A 21258-nucleotide genomic window follows, 5' to 3' on the forward strand; every position below is an offset into this window, starting at 1 on the left:
GCTGTAAATTCTGTATAAAGTGTTAGCTTGCTTAGGTCAGGCTTGTGAGGATCTCATCATGCTAATATTCTCTCCAGATCAGTGGTTGAGAATGTGTTTTTGCAAATTCTTTTGACCCGCAAAGAAAAACATGGAGATGTTCTGGAGGGTGTCAAACTGATGCTGTAACTCTGAGGTCGAAATGCAGCTGATTGTTTTTTTGGATTCTTCATATACAGAGCGTGTGAGAATGAGACTGGAGGATGGTGGGAAATTCCAGCAGGACAGAAGAAGGTACCACAGTGGAGAAGGCTGCTGACTGAAATAAAGAGAAAAAGGGAGTAGGGTTCAGGGCGAGAGTGAGGCCGTGAGAGTGAACAACAGCAAAAAAAAGAGAAGAGGGTAATGGAGAAAGGGGGAGGAAAAATTGGTAAGGGAATTCACAGGAGAGAGCGAAAGAAAGGAGAGAAAGATAGGGTGTGCATTCATCTGTGAGATGAGATATCTGTCCAGTGATGACTTGACGTATCTCTGATGTCCCAGGGCTAAACTATATTATGTATGTGTGTGTGCTAAATGGGTGGTGTCCACTCTTGGTTGTGGAGAATGAATGGATCTGGCAGACATTACCAGCTAACCTCTGAACTGATCAGACATGCTTCCAGGGCACAAGAAGTCAATTTGATATTTTTTGCTTAAAAAAGCAACCCAATAACTAGTCTCAGCTTAAAACATACACCATCTTACAGACCTTTTACTACATAGAAAGTGGCAAAAAAAAATAAAAAGGATTGTTTGAGGCACTTTGCAATAAGAAAAGAAGATATCCTTGAGTACAACAGTATATTCTACATTGCTATTTATTTCAGATGTATGTGCCATTGAACATTAAGTAAAAAAGCAAAAGGTGGTTGGTTAATGAATATGTTGTTCTAATGGCCTTTCCTGTATAAGTTGGTGGCTCTTGGCCAGAATATTCAACAATGTGGACTAGACCAGCGTTTCCCAACCTTCTCCTTCCTGGAGGTACACCAACAATACACATTTCAGATGTATCAGTTATCTGACCCATCCATTTCACATCTAGAAGTTTCTACTGAGCTGATGGATTGAATCAGGTGTGTTTGATTAGGAAGAGTTCACAAAATGTGCAGTGTTGGTCTGGCTCCAGGAATAGGGTTGGGAAACATTGCATTAGACTTTATGCTGATAATCAAATTCCGAACAAGCTCCAAAAGAAAGCCAAGAGTGTATAGGCAATAGGAACTGCCTTATTAAGTCCTTGAATCCTTATGCTCAGATATGTCCACTGTCATGCTACAACACATTGTTCACGTGCCAATCAGCACACCTAACCCACTCCACCTTCCTTCCCCTCTTTACACAGGCAGTGGACTGATGGGCAACTCTTCAGCCTCCTTCATGGGGACGTTCCTGGCCAGCAGTCTAGGCTCCCCTCCCTCACACCCACCACACCCCTCCAGACCACCGTCTTCTCCCTCCTCTCCTCCTTATCGTGGGGGTCCTCACTCCAGCGCCTCTCAGATCTGGTTCCCCCACTCACATGAAGGTAAGATGGCTCCGTTCCACTCACCTGCTCATCTGTCTGTCTGGATATATCTCTATCCATGTGTTTGTGCCTCTGGACTTTCTCATCAAGAGGAAGCAGCTCTCTCTTTTTTATGCACTGTGAAATGTGCCGCCCCAGTGGTTTTCGGCAGCGCAGAAAGGGGACAAAAGTTCAGCCAAAGAATCTTGTGGTCTGTGATGTGCATCAACAAGAATTTATGCACACAGTGTGCAAACTCAGACACACACAAAACATTGGAGGAAGAACAAGCTAAATGGTCAACAGCATCGCAGCTGTCGTGTAAAAGCCAATGTGGCTTTTCTCACCATGCCTTATACTAGCTTGGCCTGAGCCACACCCGGCCCCCAGCCTGCCAAATCAAGAGCCGGCCTTCTCCAAGCACTGGCTGCAGATCCCTACAGATGACAGACTACTTCAGCTCCACAGAGAGAGCAATATAGAGAGAGACTGCAAGAGTAGGAGATGCCCAGGCATGCCCAATGCCACTCGGCACTTATTCACACATAAATCCCCTCCGGGCCACGTCCAAATGTGCCAAACAGTCATAAACCATTAGGAGTTCATCCGTATGTTGTTTGTGTAATCCTCAAACTCAGCCTCTCTGAGCGCAGCAATATCCCCATGCCTGTTATCACTATACCCCAGTCTATTTTCACTCTTTTCTCCACATAGCCTCCCTTCTGGTATGGTGGAAGACATTTCATTTGATGTTCACACTTGGAGGAGGTGTGTGGAGATGACTTACCTTATTGAGCATATCAATCGTCCATTTTGAATATTTTTCTGGTCAAGGACCACCAATTAAAACAAGTCGAGTTCAGTTTTGAGACTTAAAAACCGGTTAAATGGTGCCATAAACCTCACAAACCAAGGCAAATACATAAACTTGTTCTTTCTTGTTCGTCTTAATATAGAAGACTGGTAAACTGTTGGCAGCCCGATAAAAGCATGTGAACCCTGACTCCAGGAAATTACATAAAGCCAGCCAGTCAGAATGCAATTTTGTGAAACCTTTTCCCATTTTTATGTGCAATATGCATCAGATGGTCCGTGGGTGTTCCTTCTAAGGCTAGGACTAGTAGAGGACTAGCTCACCGATATTCAAGACATGACTACCCAGAAATTGCCCATATGTGCACCACGCAATGTGACAAAACGTGCACTACCTGCCAGGCCATGAAGAGACGAAAACCCAGAGATGTTGGTTTGTTCCTTTGGCCAATGGCACATTGATCATATACCCAAAGAAGCTGGACAGTTTTAATAAGAATGATGATGATAATGGTTACGTTACTAAGTAATAAGGCTGATTATGAGTGGGATTATGATAGCAAGTTATTATCTGTATTGCAGTTTAATTGTGCGGAACGTGGTGTGAAAGTGATTGAATCCCGGCTTGCCATCAGCATCATTCAGCTCTCTCCTCTTTAAGATAATTGCAAATTGTCTTTTCTTCGGTTTGCATAAAAAAGCAAGTGATCAAAATGAGAAGCACAATTACCCAGCCTATTCTCTGCACCCTGTGGGACGGAGTCTCCCGCCAGCAGCAACATAAGCGTATCTGTGAGAGTACTTTGAAGATATCCTAAAATTCCTTATGCCTCAACGTCTGTGAACAATTTATTATGGCATTCTGCATATCAATGTAACATATTTCTGAATATATTGTGTAGCACTGTGTGGTGTTATTGTCTTAAAAATATTTTCTTTTCTTTTTTTTTTCCCAGTATAAATGTTCTTGACAAGCAAATTGAGTGTCATTTGTTTTTCATAGGATATATCTTTAAGTCTATTCAAGCATATATCTTGAATTAAGGATTTTACTCCTCTTGCAAACAAGCATAAACATAACTCTAACAAAATGTAACTATGAAAAATGTCAGTTTGCAGCAGCTCTTTAATCACAGTTTTATGAATTTCCTTACTACTGTAATGCCCAAGGACACATCAGATGCTAATCTGAAAACTACAAATGTCTTAAAGACAAATCACCATACTGTAGTTGCCAAATACATTTTGCATTGACATGCATTACATTAGCTGTTTTAAATAAAAGTAAAATTTTGCAGTTACATAATTGGATTAAGCTGGTATTAGATCAGTAAGAATAAACATTTAACTTCTGCAAAACTGCCCTGGGTTCCTATGGGACTTGACTCTCAAAGGAGTTGACTGCAACTGTGTTAATCTACTGATGCATGACCCCATAATGTCATAACAGTGCGTATGAAGTAGCATACGTTCTGATCACTCCAGCCCATAAACAACAACTACTGTATATTAAATTTCTTGTAGAAGGGGGAAACTGAAATACAGAAAACACAAGGGTAGCCCAGCAGGCACAGTGCCAGCTGGTCTGTGTCCAAATCACAGCTTTAACTGTGCCAAACAGAGGCTGCCATCCTCTGCTTTCTTCTACCCCATTTTTTTTTATGAAATGATGCTGGTTCTTGTGCCGGAGCTGGTGCTTGGATGTTCAAGGATTGGCAATGGTAGTTTCTCCACTGACTTGAGAACCAAACATAACAATCCCAACCTGCAGTCTTACAAATTGTGACGTATTTTAGTATCTAAAGTAATTGTTATGCTGTCACAAGCTGCTGCAAATAAAATTATTTTAAACATAATCACAAACTAGAAGATCTATAATTTGAACATGTGTTGTATTGCCAAATTACATTTCTAGTGTAGCTATGTATAATTATAAAATTGTTGTTGCGGATGTTGCCTAATTTTAGCAGTTCTTGGTTCAAAACCCTTTTGGGGCCTTTTTTTTTTTTTTTGGCAAAGAATCACCTTTTTCATGGTGGAACAGTTGCAGATTGGCCACCAGGTCCCTGGTGGTGGAAGAAGGGCTTATGTCTCTTTATAGCCCTCATGCATCACTTGTTTCATCTCTCTCAATCCAATCATGTCTGTTCTCTGTCGGTAGAATGCAGGCTGTCCTCTCCTCCCCCTCCTCCATTGCTAGGCTCCATCACTTCCTTTCAATTAGCAGTCCTGATGAGTACCATTCACCTCCTCCCATCCTCCTCTGTCTTTCCTCTCCACCCTCTGCCATTTTTGTACTGCTCTGTCACTTCTTCTCAATTTGCAATCTCGACAGGCAGCTTTATCTGCCCCTCTCTGTCTCTCCTTAAACAATTTACTCTGGGCTATTTACAGATGCGTGCTTGTATGCGCTGTCATGAGCAGACACAGGGAGAACGATTGGCTGTCCATGTGAACAGGAAGATTGAGAGATAGGATTAGCAGGAATGTGCAAATTGTGTACCATTAGCATTTGTAGAAGTTCCAGCTCTCTTCAAAGAATCTGCCCGCGTAATAACAGCTTTATTGTCTGGGAATTAGCCTATTCGATAAAGTGCTTTTCAACTGGTTTGAGCAAAAAATGGCTCTTATTTAATTCATGAGTTCATGAAATTTGAAATTTGCCACAACCCACAAGCTGGTAAAATGAAATTTGAATCGGAATGACAGGAAGAGGGATTTACTGAATTGTAACTAAAAGAAATTGAGCAAAATCACAAGGTTCTGCACAGTCAAAATAATTAGGAAAGACAGTAGAACCATTCAGCACTATAAATTAACACAACATTGTTTTCAGATAAACAATTTAGGCTTATTATTAATAATAATAATAAGCAATTAATGAGTAACAGCAGTTCTAAATTATTTATACTACTTCAGATTCCAATTTGAATTCTGCATCCTGAATTCAAGCCAGCAGCCATGAGACATCAGCACTGTATCTGTGAGCAAGGCATTTAATCTCAAGTTGCTCCAGGGGGACTGAACTGGTAAATTTCTTTTTTAAAAAGTACCAATCTGTGGCAAAACCATATGAAAGTTTTGGAAAAAATATCATCGGCATGTTTCCAAATGTATTATAGCCCTGGTGTGTACTGGTAGGTACGGTGAGCCTCTAGCTCTTCTTCTTCTTCTTTTTTTTTTTGCTGATTTGGAGAAAAGCCTCCAAAGTTTTTCCTGTAAATATTCTGCAATAAGCTGCAGTAGCATCCTGCTCAGATAATAACAGTTCTGCATGTGCTGAGTGAGCTGGTGTCAATCACTTACAGACAGCTGCCGTCTCTGTGAGTGCAACAGTGTTAGCAGCATTAATGTCAGCACTAAGCAGTAAAACCTGCCTCATCTAGCCTGCTGGCACAGCACCTTCCCTTGTCCTGGCCAGATTAACGGCTGAATGTGCAGTGCAATGCCCAGCGGCGCCTGCTCACCTGCCCTGAGAGGCCTCTGCCTAGCATCGAGCAACCAGCCACTATCGGGCGCAACCAGACGTCACTGTGAAACGGGATTACGCTGCCAAGTGTCATGCATAGAAATACAAAGACACCAGAGAAACATCCGAAGACTGATTTGCATAACGCAAGCTTGTATCACACTTTTGCATAACCCACAGAAGTAATGTATTGTTCAAAGGGAGCCTTATTTTTTCCATTCTTAAATGAATTGGCATAAATGAATATGCTTATTAATGCTGACAGGCAGTGAGAATAAAAATGGAGCTTGCAATTATCACCTTCCTCTGTGCGTTTAATAAAATGGAGCCGCTATATAACTGGAGGGTTTTTTTTATTCTTCAGTCTGAACTGCATTATAGGGATAGTTTATGGGGAAAAAATATTAAATTACTCATGTCATCCCAAACCTTTTTTTCCTTCTGTGGAAAACAAAAAAGATATTAGATATTTTGATCATTTGATATCCTGTTTTTGCCCATACAAATTCAGTGTGTCCAAAACAACAGTCTTCTATTGTACGGCAAAAAATAAAATAAATAAATAAAAAGAGGCAAAAATGAAAATTGTCATAATTTACTCACTCACAAGTTGTTCCGAGTTACTTTCTTCTGTTGAATGCAAAAGAAGATATTGGTAACCAACCAGTTGCCTGTCCCCATTGCCTTCCGTAGAATGGGAATATATATATAAAAAATGGGGACTAGATTCTGTTGTATTTACCAATTTTTCCAAATATATTTGTGGTCAGCAGAAGAAGGAAATTCATACAGGTTTGGAATAACTTTAGCTGAGAATTTTCATTTTTGGGTGAAATATCCCTTTAAAGACTGGACATTGACCACTCTAGGCAGATTCACTGGCTTTTTCAAGCAGGGCAGTTTGCAGATTACTATTAATATTTACTATTGTTGTTTTTTTCAGGGAAATTTATAGAAGGTAAAAGACATGGTTATCCTTCCCAGCCTGAGTATAAAAAGTAAAACTAATTGTTAATAATAATAAGAAGAAGAAGAAGAAAGAAGAAAAAAGAAGAAAAAAATCAATCAATTAATCAATAAACAAACAACTTGACAGAAACCTAACTGAGTGGCTCTGGTAATTATTACTTCACCTTATCTCCATTTATAAACATAGTACTATCCAGGTTGCAGCAGGTTAACTGTTTTTGATAGATCAGGAAATATATTATTTTCCTCAGTAATGTAATGTACTCTGAAAAATGTCATAAATATCACTCTCGTGTAAGTATTTTAAATGTCACAGTCAATCAGAGCGCTATAATTGTCCCAGAAAGTTATGAGGCTAACATTTATCACATATTTAAAGGTTAAGGTCTTCTTCTTTACTAAGCTTCAAAGGCTTGTGCTTGAAAGGTGTTTGGTTTTCTTGTAAATTCTTTCCCTATGGCTTTGTTGTGTTAGTCACAGATTTTGGAGAGTCGAGACAGCTGAAATAAAGTTGATCCTTGGCCTTTTTCTCAAATCACCACATGTTCTGCTGTGAGGACTCTTTGCTTATTGTTTTACTGTGTTATCTCTTACCTCAGCAATGGGAACTTTGTGAGATTAGCACGGTGAGAACCATATGTTCAGGAGACCGAATTCATCCATTACTTGAATCCCTAGGACTGAACTTGTGTTCTTGTTTGCATTGCAAACCCAAATAGGAATGGCAAATATGACATCCAAAGCCTGTGGTTATTGGTGAATATGGAACACCAGCTGCATTGGAACAGGGGGATTAGATGAATGCTTACGGCCAAAAAAAAAAAAAAGTGTCTCAGTGATTATTGTCTTGTTATCAGAGCTTTCCTTGCCTTATTGCTCTCTCTTCTCCTTCTCACACTCTTACTTTCACTTCTTCTTTTGCTACTGTATTTTATGTAATGCAATTTTATCTTTCTAGACATTTCCGCTAATATGATAACCTTCTATTTCTTTTCTTTTTTTCACAGCAGTCCCAGGTTATCCTCGCTTCTCAGGGAGTCTAGCCCACACCTTTCTTCCCATAAGCCATTTGGATCACCATGCCAACAGTGGGGTCCTCTATGGACAGCATCGTTTCTATGATACACAAAAAGGTGGGCAAAATGATAATTCTGGAATTGACATTTCTGCTTATTTCATAAACTGTTATAATGATTACGTTGCATGTTTTATATGCAGCTCTACTTCTCTGCTGTAGTCTCCAAATATGATAGTTCTGGCATAGTTCCATAAACTGACCCTCAAGGAAAGCTTAAGTTGGCACTAGTTTAAATGATTAACAGCCCCATCTGATCTACTTTACAGAGAACTTCTATTTAAGAAGCCTCCCGTCCCAGCCCCCACTCATCTCAGCCAATCACAACATCCAGCCAATGTCAAGGACAGGATCGGGACAACCCCAGGGCTCATGCAGCAGGGACAGAGATGCAGGAAGTGGGATGAACCTACAAAAGGGTCTTAAAGAACCTAGCTTAGAGAGAGGTGTGGTTTCATCTGCAAAAGATAAAGACAGGCCTAGTAATAAACATGATTCTAAAGACCGCCATCATCACCAACTACCCCATCATCACTCCCATCAACCCCAGCTCCACCCACAACATCCAGCCTCTATGGAAGAGATGAACAGCAGGGGACACAAAGCCACTCTGCCTATGGAGTATAAGGAACATCCACAGAGCATGGGAAAGCCTCTTAGTGCCTGTCTGCTCAATGGAAAGATGCTAAATGGGGACCATGGAACAGGGGCAAAAGGTTCCATGACTACTTGCGGTGGGGATGGGGTGGGTAGAGGTAATGTAGGGTCCAATAATGTCCAAAACAGACACGTGGGTGGTGGCACTAACGGGCGCTGTGGAAAAGAGGCGATAAGTGGGGAGATGCGGATCAGTGAACAGCCTCCTACAGACTGTCTGGAGCGAGGTCAGGCACTGCAGCATTCTTTGCCCTACTCAGTGCCTCCTCCACTGCCCATGGCTGCTGGAGGGGGGCATCCAAGTGGCTTCCACTGTCTGCAGCTCCATCCTGGCCACCCCCATCACCCACACCAAAATCGCCACACACACCATCACCCTGACTTTTTCTGCCCTCCACCGCCAGCCCCTATGGGAAATCCTTCCTTGCACGATAAAGGAATCAATAGTGGTGGCTGCAGAGACCCTAAAGTGACTGGAGCCACATTTATTCCATCTGTTAGCCACCTTGGGGAGAAAACTGGAGGCCCCTTCCAGATGGGCAGCTCTGAGTGCCAGGGGGTTGGGGGTGGAGGGAACAGTGTCAAGGACAAGGCCATGGAAAAGACTGGCAATGGGGCGCATCATGGTAACTGGCCCAGGAAACAACAGCATCAACCTCCGACCCAGCAGCAGCATCCCTACAGAAAAGCTGAAAAAGCTCCTGACTGGATGCACAACCACAATCACCACCATCACCTACAGCAACAACAGCAGCAACAACAGCAGCAACAACAGCAGCAACAGCAGCAGCAGCAGCAAAGCCATTCCCAGCAACACCAGACTGTGCGCTCCCGCAGTGCTGACTGCATCAACAGTATGGAAACAGACATCTTCAGATCTACACTGACTCAAGAGACAAAGACTGTTCATCCTCTACCCAACCAAACCAACACCAATTCCCAGCCCTACAGAGACTGCTCACACTCCGGGCCTCCAACCATTCCCTCACCTCTTGCTGGGAAGACCATGACTCAGCACACGGGTGGAGGAGGACATGGAAGTTGCTCTATGCAGCGAGATGGACAGAAGGTTGCCCGCATTCGCCACCAACAGCACAGTAGGGCTGGCCCCGATACCCCAGGCACAGACATGGCCCAGGCTAATGGGAACCAGGAGATGAAGCGGAAGATGGAAATGTCTCCTTACGCCTACAACAACAATGTGCAGCATCACCCACATCAGCAGACATCAGTGCCACCTTGGGCCATGCAACCTCATCACATCCACTCTGAAGAGAACCAGCACAAATCTTACATGGAACCTAACAGTGGAGCTGCCAACAACAGACCGCCCACACAACAGCAGCACCAGACGGCAGGAATGGGTCCTCCTCCTCCTCCTCCCCTTCATCCAGCTCCTCCTCAAAATCAGCAGGAGGTCACAAGCTCACAGGGAGAGAACAGTGCCATGAAGAACCTTCTGAAGTACAGCAACCAGCAGCCTCTACTTCTGTCCCAGAAGAGCCCATTTGGAGGGCTTGGGAACCTCAAAACAGCAGCTAATGGCACCAGCTGCTCTATACAGGGAGGCAAGCAGACCCTACCCTCCAGGAAAGGCCAAAGCCATGAAAGCGAGCGAGCTGATTGCGGTGGACGTGGCCGAGAGATAGGAGATGTCCCACATGTAGAGGGGGAGGTGCGACAGCCTCCGGTAGGAATTGCAGTTGCTGTGGCAAGACAGAGAGAACCTCCATGCCAAGCATCAGGCAGCCATCCCAGCAGCCGACAGGGGCGGGTGCACTCCACCATGAAAGGTAAGCTTGACCTTTGATCTGTCAGGGCCTTCCTAAACAAACAATGGGCAGTGACACAGAGCAGTTTGTTTATTTGTGACCTCTGGAAGACTTCACTGATGAAAAATAAATAGCAGAACTTGCCAAGACCCAAAGTGGAAACAGCTTTTCCCTCTTACAGCTGAAAATACCGGTGCAGGGGGAAAAAGAGCACATGCCACTGTAGAGAAAGGCTGCTCAACAGCTGTTTGCATGCTGAGTGCCAAAGACAGTGAGAGTTGCAGATGAGAGAAAATCACTGATGTAAATTTGTTAACCATTTTGTAGGCACCCCACGCTCCATGTATCCTTCAGATTCAACTGGAGAGGAGGAAAGGAAAAGGATGAGCGTAGAACACATGGGCCACCGGTGCCTAGAGAGAGAACGAGACGTGTATATCAGGTGAACGATCCACCCCTCTCACACTTCTTTTCACTTGTCACACATGCTCACGCCCTGACCTTTCACCTGTCTCCAATCTGGCTTTGCAGGGATAACAAGGAAAGGGTGGAATTTGCACACATCCATCCCTCAAACAGTTGCCATGGTGACCTCACCTCTCACATCATGGTGCCAGGTGGCACTTCCATGCAGTCGAGCCAATTAGGAGACCCAGCTGCACATACACACTCTGCTCACCACCACTGGATGCCACGTACAGGAAGTCCCTCCCTTTGGATGACAGGTCACTCCTACGGTCAGTAATGTCGAGTATAGAATCTTCTTGACCTTTTTGGCCATTGTGATGTTCAAATGTTGATTTATGTTTCTACTAATGAATTTGTTTTAAAAATGATAAACTTAAAAATGTTAAATCCTTAAAGTTGTCTTGTGTTTTGTAGGTATTGGCCACACAGCTCTGCATCAGAATCTCCCTCCTGGGTTTTCTGCTGCTATGCCTGCCCCTCTTCAGCCAGTTCTACCCCTGCCCCAGGACCCCTCCACCCAACTGGTGGTGCTGCCCAGTGAGCCTGCTACACACCCGGCTACTCACCTTGGTATACCATGGTGTTTTCTGCATAGTATTCTCATTTCCTCCCATATCCTCAATTTATTTGCCCTGCTGAGCCTGACCCATTTGTTAGATTTAGCATTCATTCTTTTTGTGAGGCACACAGCAGCTCTCATGGGCTTCTACCTGAAGATTTTACTGTCAGGTTGCCAAGCCTGAAAAATTATGCTCTATAACAGTGATTCCACTCAAGTTTCAAGGATACAAGTTCACTTTAAACCATGTCCACTACACGACTCAAACTTGTAATTGATGCTCTTATAGTGTGCACACTTCGAAAAGTTTGCTTTGTCTAGTTTCAGGCATTACAGTGGATTTTATAATTTCAGATTTGTTTGAAGTCTAGTCGACTATTCTTCAGGTGTATACAATGCCCCAAGGAATGAGAGAACAGCAATGAATAACAGCCAATAAAATTTCTAAGATGAAATAGCAGAAACAAGCAAGAGGAGAACACACAATATGCACACAATCACACAAACATTTTCCTGTCAACCACCTGCTCCACCCCCACATGATCTGGGTCAGGATGCTTTCACCACCCCCCTCAAAGCTATTGCCATATGTGCTCTAAAACACGCTGACGTAAGAATACCTCCCAGCCTTAAAAGTCTACACAGGCCTCTGCTCTGCAAACAGGCTGTGAAATCTAATTATCTTCATGTCTTCGAAGGCACACTTCCTTCCGTGCTCCACAGGAATTCCAGCTGAAAGGGGAAGTGCATCCACAAAAGCCTTCCCCCGGGAAACATTAGTTAAGCTGGGTTAATGTTCCAGAGCAAAGGTCCGTGATGCGTCAAGGCAAGCACAGGGGAGGGAGAAGAGGGGTCAGGCTGAACATGCACATTAATGATGCTATGTGAAATGGGAAGAGTAGAAAAACACATTTGACTTGCGGAGGCAGAGGCTGAAGATGTGTCACTGTAAATGTGCACGGCTGGATTTCGGTTCCTGCCAGGGGAGCGGCAGGAGTTTATCCCTGACATGGGAACTAAGAAGTCGCATAGACTACATGCTGTAGTATGGGTCCACTGTGGTTTCCAGAGAAGGGGATTTTTCAAGGGAGGGAATATAGTTTGTCAAATGCCAAGCTTCTCATGCTAATATTTATTCTAATGGGAACTGCTTCCATTTGTTCACTTTCATCTTATTCAAATAATTATTATTGAAAGCATGTATCATTCTGTGCTCACACGGCTGCACTTTTGGGTTGGAGACTTCTAGTGTGAGAAAAATTGTGGGAGGAATGTAGTAAGTGTGAGAAAACGAAAGTGGTGAACAGGGAGCAAGACACCGAAAAGAGCGTGGGAGTGCTGGTTGATGGGTCTCTCTGTCCCGTGCACTCAGTGTAGGCCACAGTTATTATAGATATAAAAATCTACCAAACTCACAATCGCCTATCTCTCACAAGGCATTTTGTTCTCAATTTCAATTTAATTTTAGTTTTAATACTTTGAATGACATTGAATTTTTTAAATATATCTTGTGATGAAAATATATAAATTTAAAAAATGCTAATTCTGTCATTATTTACTCACCCTCATATATGACTGTACAATACTTTTGTTTGTCGAACATGAAAGATTTTTTTTTTTTTAATCTTTTTTTGTTTGTTTGTTTTTTGAACATACAATGGAAGTCAATGGTGACCAAAAAAAACTACATTTTTCAAAACATATTTTGTGTTCAGCAGAAGATAGAAAGTAACATGGGCTTAGAACAATGTAAGGTAATGTGAGTAAATGACAGCAGACTTTGCATTTTTTGAGTAAACCATGCCTTCAACATATCACAAAGGGCCTTTGTTGTCTAATTGGGAAGTTATTTTTGATAGAACACCCACAACAGTCAGAAGTTGAATAAATTGAATAAATGAAACCAACCAATATCAAAGTATCCAAACCTTTGTATCTATACCCTCTACTACTTCACTACTAGTTGTATAATATCCTCAGTATAGGCTGTGTTTGCATAAGATGTAATTAGGTGTCTCATCTCTATAAGTACGTCTATGTGTAATAAATTATGATCATGTTTAAGTGGTTCAGAACAGGTAAAGGTGATGATCTCTATGTGAGACCCTATGTGAGATATATTAACATTCTGTTGCCTAACATGGCCTTCCACATGATTCCACACAACACTAACACTTCTATTTCTCTCATTAGATGTGATGGAGCAGCCTGGCCTGTGGCCCCCAGTCTACAGGGCCCGAGGGGCCCACTCCCACATGCAGCATCCTGCTGTGTATCCTCGCTCGCAGTTTCTACGGCAACAAGAGCTTTATGCTCTCCAGCAACACCAGCAGCTGCAGCATCAGCAACACCCCAGCCATCACACGCCACCACCTCCATCACACAGAGTAGCAAACAACATAGAACTGCAGCAGAGAGCCGCAGCCGACCACAGCCAGGTATACAAAACACACACAACCCCTCATATAACCATTGTACAGCAGTGGTTTAGAAACAGCTGGGCTTTCAAATGAGCTAATGCTTGACACCTGATACTGAGAGAGGATGCACTCCTCTCTGTGGAACTAGACAGTCATTTTTGTGTGCAGGGGAGTAAACAACATTTGGAGCCAGTAAATCATGAGTTTCATTTAAAAAATCCCCTATAAAACCACAACTGCTCCCTAGGATCCATAACTTCCTCCAAGGTCCAGTTACATTTTAGACATACACAACCAAATGCAGCCAACAATGGACTGTGGTAAGATTGGGCCTAGCACTACTCTTTTTGATTGCAGGTCTAAATCAATAGATCTGAGCAAGCAGGGCCTAAATGAAAACCTGATTCAGCAAAACAGGGGTGCCAAATTGCAATTACGTTGATGTGGAGATTGCATGACCTGGCGGACTTTAGAATATTTGTCAATTCCCTTTAATTAACCAAACTGCCCAGATCTCATTATGGGGCTTGAATTCTCTTTATGGATTTTTTCCATCTAATTCTTTCAATGCCTAGGTGCAAAAGAAGCCAGAAGAACAGAGCATGGAGCTAGAAGACATTTTGTCTGACCCCAGGACTCCCAAACCTGCTAAGTGCTATGCCTACGGCCCATCCAACCGAGCTTCCTCACCTCCCAGGGGCTCCACTGCCCACTTGTCGCCCTGCTGCCAGTCCCCTTGTTTGCGGCCTCACCCTAAAAGCACACCCTCTACTCCCTGCCCCGCCCCAAGTCCAGTAGCTGCAACACCCCGCTCACCAGCCATCAGCCCTTCTCCATCACAGATGCCTAAAACTGTTGAGTCCCAGGAAAAGAGAGTGGAAGGGCAGCCACCACAAGACTATCCTCAATCCATGGAGCCTGGTAAAGTTATTTTCTTTTACATATATAAATATTAGAAATGCAATGCAATGTTTTAACTTGTTGACTTGGAAAACTTTTGTCTGTTACCATTAAGAGGCGATCTGGAATTTGTGTGGTCGTTCACTCTAGATTTGTGTCTTTGTCTTGAAGCTTAGGTGCCTGCTTCAAGTCATCGTGTCTCAAAAACACATGAGCCACATATTGGTTGTTATTCATGCTGAGCCCCTCATGCAGAAACAATCAGGGCTTTTTTTAGACTCTGTGGCTCTGTGTGGGCGGCTATATAGGCAGGAACACGATTGACTAAGCTGCTGATAGATGCAGAAAATGGCTGCCAGCTCAGCTCCCAGCGCCATCACATCAGTAATGATGGAGAAACACCTTGTCCAGACTCACCCCCACCCACCCAGGCCACACCCTCTTTATCATCATTAACACCTCACTAACTGTTACAGCGTGCCAGAGGGTACAGCAGTGTCAAAAAGAGAGCCCTGTTTTACCTCAGAATTACCCCCTTAACAGCTGCACTTCTTAAAGTTGAATCAAGATCAAGGCATAGTGTCGCTGTCATGTGGAATGAAATGTGTTCTTGTTCAGACCTCTGGTGCAAAACTTATTAAAAACGTCACCCTTTTAAGGTTGTCAAAAATAAGACCGTTTCATATGCTGATATTTTTTAAACGCTGCACAACTGAGCTTTGTTTATGTTCCCTGTCACAGATCTACCACCTGGATATACCTATCCAGAAATCAACATGGGATATAGGAATATCTCCACCACTCAAGAAGTAGAGCTGGCAGAGCCTGCTGATCTGGAGGCTGTTCAGACTGAACCTGTTGAGCATCCTCCTCCAGCTCTCTCCAGCTTGGGAGAGGGCCTAGAATGTCATGCAATGGTGAGGCCACTCCAAGAACCACAAGAGCCAACAATGGACGTTGATGCCACTAGTCTAATTGAAGAACAGCCTGAGGGTGTGTTTGTGCAAGGGGAGGATGTCGAGACAGTCATGGCCATGGGTTGCTGTGAACCCATAGAGGGTAATCAGGAAAAGGAGCATGCGGAGATAATTTGCACACCTGCTGAAGTTTCAGGCTGTGAAGTAGGACAGGTAACTTCCCTATCGTCTGAGGAAGTAATCCATCAAGAAGAACCGATTGTTACCTTTGAGGAAAAAGTGGGTGAAGATATACCTCCTCAAGAGAATGAAGACATTGACAGACTGAAGAATCCAATACCAATACCACAACTATGTGTCTCTGATTATTCACTCAACCAGCTGCCAAACACCACTGCCCAAGCAGATGTTGCAGTGGTTGCTGAGGAAGATGAAGAGAAAAACTGTGTGAAGGTTCCATCTCCAACAACGACTAGCTGCTCCCAGAGTCTCACATCAAGTTACTGGAGTTTGGAGCTCCTGATTGCAGCAGCCTTCTGTGGGGACTGTCCTCCTCCCTCTCCACCTTCCCCTTACCAATCCCAGAGATACTGTGGCCCACTCAACTCCACCTATCATGGCATGGAATTGCTGAGTGAACTGGCTGATCTGGAACTGCAACGGTATCACCAAAGTTGTGGTAAAACTCAAGGTATGTTATTGGAATGTTTGCGGGGAGAAAATGCTCAATTTAAAAAAAATAAAAAAATCGAATTTTACTCCTTCAGGGCACTGGTTTTGGTTCAGGACCCAGATTTTCATGACCAATCTCTAATGTTTCCCTTGTAAGGACCATATATCTGTGTCGCATCTGTTCTTTTCTCATGCTGTTAAACTTTCTGCAAACAGTGGTCCTGTTTGTCACTAAACAGTGAAAAGGTGGTTTGAAATCACAAAAGCAGTTGGTGTTTTCACTCTAGAGCATTGTCTAAGCTAATTAGCAATTTGACCTCTTGTTAAAGCTTCCTTCATATTATGATGGGGTTTTTTTATTCATGCAAGAGGATGTAAAGTCATAAATGAAGACATATCAAGACATAAATTAGCCCTTCATTTCAGTCTTTCCTACAATGCCTGTTTCCTGCTAGCGTAGCTACCAGATAAATAGCTAATATATGTTAGATTTCACAGTATGAAAGCTTTAATATATTATTGATGTGTTTCTTTTTTTCATCAAAGAAGAAGATCAATGGATTTTTGACCTGCAGAGTCTTGCTACTTTGGCAGCAGCTCGTGCCCTTGAATTGGGCTCACAGGAAAGCAGCACCACAGATGCTGAGAAGCAGTTTCCTGCTCGAAGAACTCTCAACTTGCGCAGAAAATGCAGCTGGACGCCTCGCCATGAGCCGGTAACACATTCATGTTTTTTTCTCATATTCATTTTAAAGATAAGCAAACGCTAGAATACATGAACATTTGTTCAGTTTTATAAATGTAGCCTATCCAGCAAGAGAATATAAGACATATGTAATTTGCATCCTACTTTACTGGCATCCTCAGTCTAGTTAAGGACTGTAATTAACTCAAAGTTAATAGGATAACAGAACTGTATTAACTCAGGGATAGAACTAGAATGTCATCCAAGAGGTCATCCAAGACTGGAGCAACTGACCAGCAACTAAGGGAAGGGTTGTTTGATTTGGTTGCTCCAGGTTTGCCCAGTGAAAGGTACCATGGACAGTATGGATGGGCAGGAGTTGGCGATGCGAGTGAGGCTAGCAGAGCTGCAACAGCGTTACAAAGAGAAGCAGAAAGAACTGGCCAAACTCCAGAGGAAGCATGATCACCAGTAAGCACTATCCACCATCACAAATCTATTAAATCTTTTCACTCTTTATGCATAAACTGTGTGAACACACAAGCCCTCATAGTCCAAATTAGTCCTCCTTGAAAAGTGAAGTGTGCAATTTTATGTTAACTTACTTTCACCTATCCAAGGTTACATGCAGATTAAACTCTATTCAATAAAACCCTATTCATACCGCTAGAGCTGTACTGCAATGGTTGCTAGTAGGCGTCCCTAGTTATGGTTGCCCTAGTAACGTTTATGAGCGTCAGTACCCCAAATGTCATTCTATGCTAAAAATAATCACTTGTCTGGAAAATTAGAAATAGCCTATTTTTGCAACTACGTATTGTGCGCAGAAATTACACACTTCATAATGAAAAGATGTTTAGCAAAAGATAACCATGTTTTTCTTTAGGAAAGAGGAGACTCCTCGCAGTCCAGCACGTCGCGGCCCTGGTAGACCACGCAAGCGCAAATCAGTCCCTGGTCTTGGCTCCGGGGCCCTTAATGAGCCCCAGAAAAAAGTAAAGTAAGTATCTCCTGTTCCCTTGTCCTCTTTGCCGGCATCTCACACACACAGCAGATAAGCCTCCCATATCAGCACAACCCAGTAGACGACTCCACAAACCATAAACAGGAAACAGGAGAACTCATCTGACCTCAGTGAGAAAGTCCAGTTATGCTTTATCTCTCCTAATCAGTACTAGACCTGAATTGCATTACATGCATTTGGCAGCGCAAAGCGGTTGGCCATGTCTTCTTTGCATATATCCTTGCAAAGGTTCCACTGTGTGTTTGCTTGGTACAGGTTTAAAGACAGTATCCTAAATCTGTGTACATACACTGTGTGTGTGTGCCTGTCAATAAACTTGTTCTGTGTCTGCCAGTCGTTGATGTGAATGGCATGACTATCCTGCAGCAGCCGGGGGGGATTCAACAGGCTGTGGATGTAATTAGAGCGCTGTGAATTCTCCTCTAATCTATTTTATTGCCAGGAATGTGACAGATTCCTGTCGTTTAGCACTTGGGTCAGTGCAGGCCAGGAGAAGAGGAGGTCACGTTGACACACACATTCTTACACCGCAATTAATTAGTGTGTGAGTGTGCTGTTGTGGAGGACAGCTGCCTGTGTAGACAGTAGAAAAAAGGCGCTTTGCTAGATTTTGGAACATAGCACATGTAACGACTATGGATAGGATGACTGATTGTTCTGTGTTCCTCGATGCCTGCTGGTATAGAGAGGATCTGTCAATGTTTGAATCTCTCCGGAGCTTTGAAGAGTGTTATTGACACTCCAAACACCCCCTAAAACCTCTTTCTATCTCTTTTTCTCATTGTGTTCCCGGCTGTCCCACTGTCATGTCACCTCCTCTCTGTTTCCGCCCGCCTGCCTCTGCCCTCGTGCCAACCAGCCGCCACAACGTGATTCCATATGACAGTGACACCCAGACGCACGGGCAGGCAGCCAGGGCCCCTCACCGAGGGCAGTGTGTTTGTGTGTGTGTGTTTGTCTACTGTATATAAAGGAGGGCAGTGTGTCTTGCAGCATTTAACAGGCTAGCAGCCAGATCTTCATTGTGTACAACATCACACTAGATTTTCTGCTGTCGTGCTCAGGGCAGTGATGCATACTCACCCTTTGGCAAAAATCACTGTTTAATCCAAAATGTAATTTATGTGCAGTGATATTTTAATGTTATTAAATTATATTTATGTATTTTAAATAACAATTATTTATTTATTTATTTAATTTATGCATGCTGTTGCCTGGGTGGCTGACATGTTATGGTTTGGTTTAGTTTAGTTTATTGTCCTTTTGTAAATTCTTTTTGTATCTGTAACCCTTCAGTTATCAACAACAACAGTTGACGAATACAAACAAACATCAACAGATTACAAAACACATTAAAAATACAACCAACAGCAAAACAACAACAGAATCCCTCTCACAACAGAACCACTGCCATAGATGTAAAATGACAACTGTGATATCACAAGAATTTGTTTAACAGATGTATACTGGAAGATATAAAAGATCTTTGTGCACGGGCAGTCCCTAATAACAGTACCCTATACCTTCGACCAGATTTTAACAACTCATATTCACCATAAAGAGAATGTGATACATCCTGAAGAATTGCATGACTTTTCCTCACATGGCTTTTTTCACTGTTATGTAAAATTTTATTTTATTTATTTTTGTTTATTTATTTTATTACTTTTATATTATATTATATTATATTATATTATATTATATTATATTATATTATATTATATTATATTATATTATATTATATTATATTATATTATATTATATTATATTATATTATATTATATTATATTATTATTTTACAACAGGCGTATTGGAAATATGTGCATCTACCTACATTTTTGCAAAACTCCAAAAATGTATTTATACATATAGTTTACTTACGTGTCTAGCTGAAATGACGACTAGAGGCGTAATACACCAGCTTTTATTCCTTTTCACAGAAATTGGGGCTGATTATTGTATAATAAAGACTCGCACTGTGTTATGGCCTTAAAACATTTTTACCAAGTGCATGATTTGTAAACTAATATACACTTTGACATTTGCATAAATTAACCTGCTCCATATAGCATTTATGATATGGTATACTTGCTCTGTAGCTCCCCTGGTACAGCATTGCATTTGTGATGTTGAGTTTCGGTACGAGTCCTGTGAAACACAAGTCATGATAAAAGAGCTCCAGGACTTAAAGATAGAAGTATGTTAAAATTGCATGATTGCCTTCATGATTAATCTGTTTAAGAGCAAACTGAACATGCTTTTAATGCCACTCATGTCAAGTAACATGCAAAAAGTAAAGTAGTATCATTTAGCATAAATGTCGCCATTGGCACAATTGAACAAAGTCTAAACTAAGGTTAAAGAATGGATTTAGCAAGTAACTTCCCCACCCAAGCTTGTTTGTTTATCATGCATAATCTTTCTGACAACTAAACATAAATTTATTTATAAATCAAATAAAGATGGTACGTTAAGCTGAATCAGGTTTGGAACCAGAATCCTTAAATACTTTACAATCCCCTTCACTAACTGTGCTGTTTTGGTTTGTTGTTTGATAGTATAATACTGCTGCTGTTGCACTCATGGGTAACACAGCGCGACACTGCATTGCATAATGAGAAGCTATTAACAGACAGGTTCACACGTTCAGTGTTTTCTCTAGTGCAGGTGACTGCATTGAGGCATTGTCACTTGCTGCTTTCCATTTAGCCTTTTAAGATTGAGGGCAGTGGGTCAGTAGGTAATAACTCTAGCTCACATCCTATGTGTATGTGTGTGTGTTTGTGTCTGACACTATGTGTCTGTGCTTAAAATTCCTTACAGTGATGTTCAATGTGTGTGTGTGTGTGTGTGTTTGAAAGAGCTCTGTTTAATTAGCTGCTGTGAGCATGCACCAAGGGGAGGGGCCATGTCATGTTGTGTTTGTCAGTTCGTTGCGCAGTGGGGCCTACCTCACGGGGAAAGAACACACACTCCGTTGCACCCTCTGTCCCCTTGCCTGTCAATCACGAACACATTCTGTATTTGTGTGCACATACACACACTAGTAGGCTATTTGAGTGTCAATAGACACAGATGCATCCCAGCACAAAACATAGCCAGTCTGATTCTATCCTGCAGGAAAGAAAAATCACAAGACATCACTTTAAAATTCCAGGACAGCAATGAGTTTAAATGGAGATCAAATTGACTTTTCCTGTAAAAACCCTAGTACCCTGTTGAAAAAACCATCATATGCTGGTTAGGTATGTTTTGAACCATAGCTGCTGGTTTGAGCTGGGTTTTTTTTTTTTTTTGAGCTGGTCCTTAGATGCTCCTAAGCAACTAGCT

At 42.4% G+C, this 21258-nt stretch overlaps 1 protein-coding gene across 7 annotated transcripts in view; it reads left to right on the plus strand.

Moving 5' to 3' along the window:
* The window catches only part of LOC131536430 (BAH and coiled-coil domain-containing protein 1), an 83720-nt gene that overhangs the window by 39814 nt on the left and 22648 nt on the right, over positions 1-21258 (plus strand). For 4 of the 7 annotated variants that reach the window (XM_058769333.1, XM_058769327.1, XM_058769330.1 and 1 more), the window contains 12 exons: positions 1367-1549; positions 7787-7912; positions 8124-10304; positions 10611-10725; positions 10815-11020; positions 11166-11321; positions 13504-13748; positions 14306-14651; positions 15372-16238; positions 16766-16935; positions 17239-17375; positions 17791-17904. In XM_058769333.1, coding sequence (XP_058625316.1) covers positions 1367-1549; positions 7787-7912; positions 8124-10304; positions 10611-10725; positions 10815-11020; positions 11166-11321; positions 13504-13748; positions 14306-14651; positions 15372-16238; positions 16766-16935; positions 17239-17375; positions 17791-17904 — 4846 coding nt within the window. The remainder of the gene's footprint in view (positions 1-1366; positions 1550-7786; positions 7913-8123; positions 10305-10610; positions 10726-10814; positions 11021-11165; positions 11322-13503; positions 13749-14305; positions 14652-15371; positions 16239-16765; positions 16936-17238; positions 17376-17790; positions 17905-21258) is intronic. The other 3 variants (XM_058769328.1, XM_058769334.1, XM_058769329.1) reach the window with 3 other exon arrangements.

Source organism: Onychostoma macrolepis, chromosome 03, assembly GCF_012432095.1.
Source record: "Onychostoma macrolepis isolate SWU-2019 chromosome 03, ASM1243209v1, whole genome shotgun sequence".
NCBI lineage: Eukaryota > Metazoa > Chordata > Actinopteri > Cypriniformes > Cyprinidae > Onychostoma > Onychostoma macrolepis.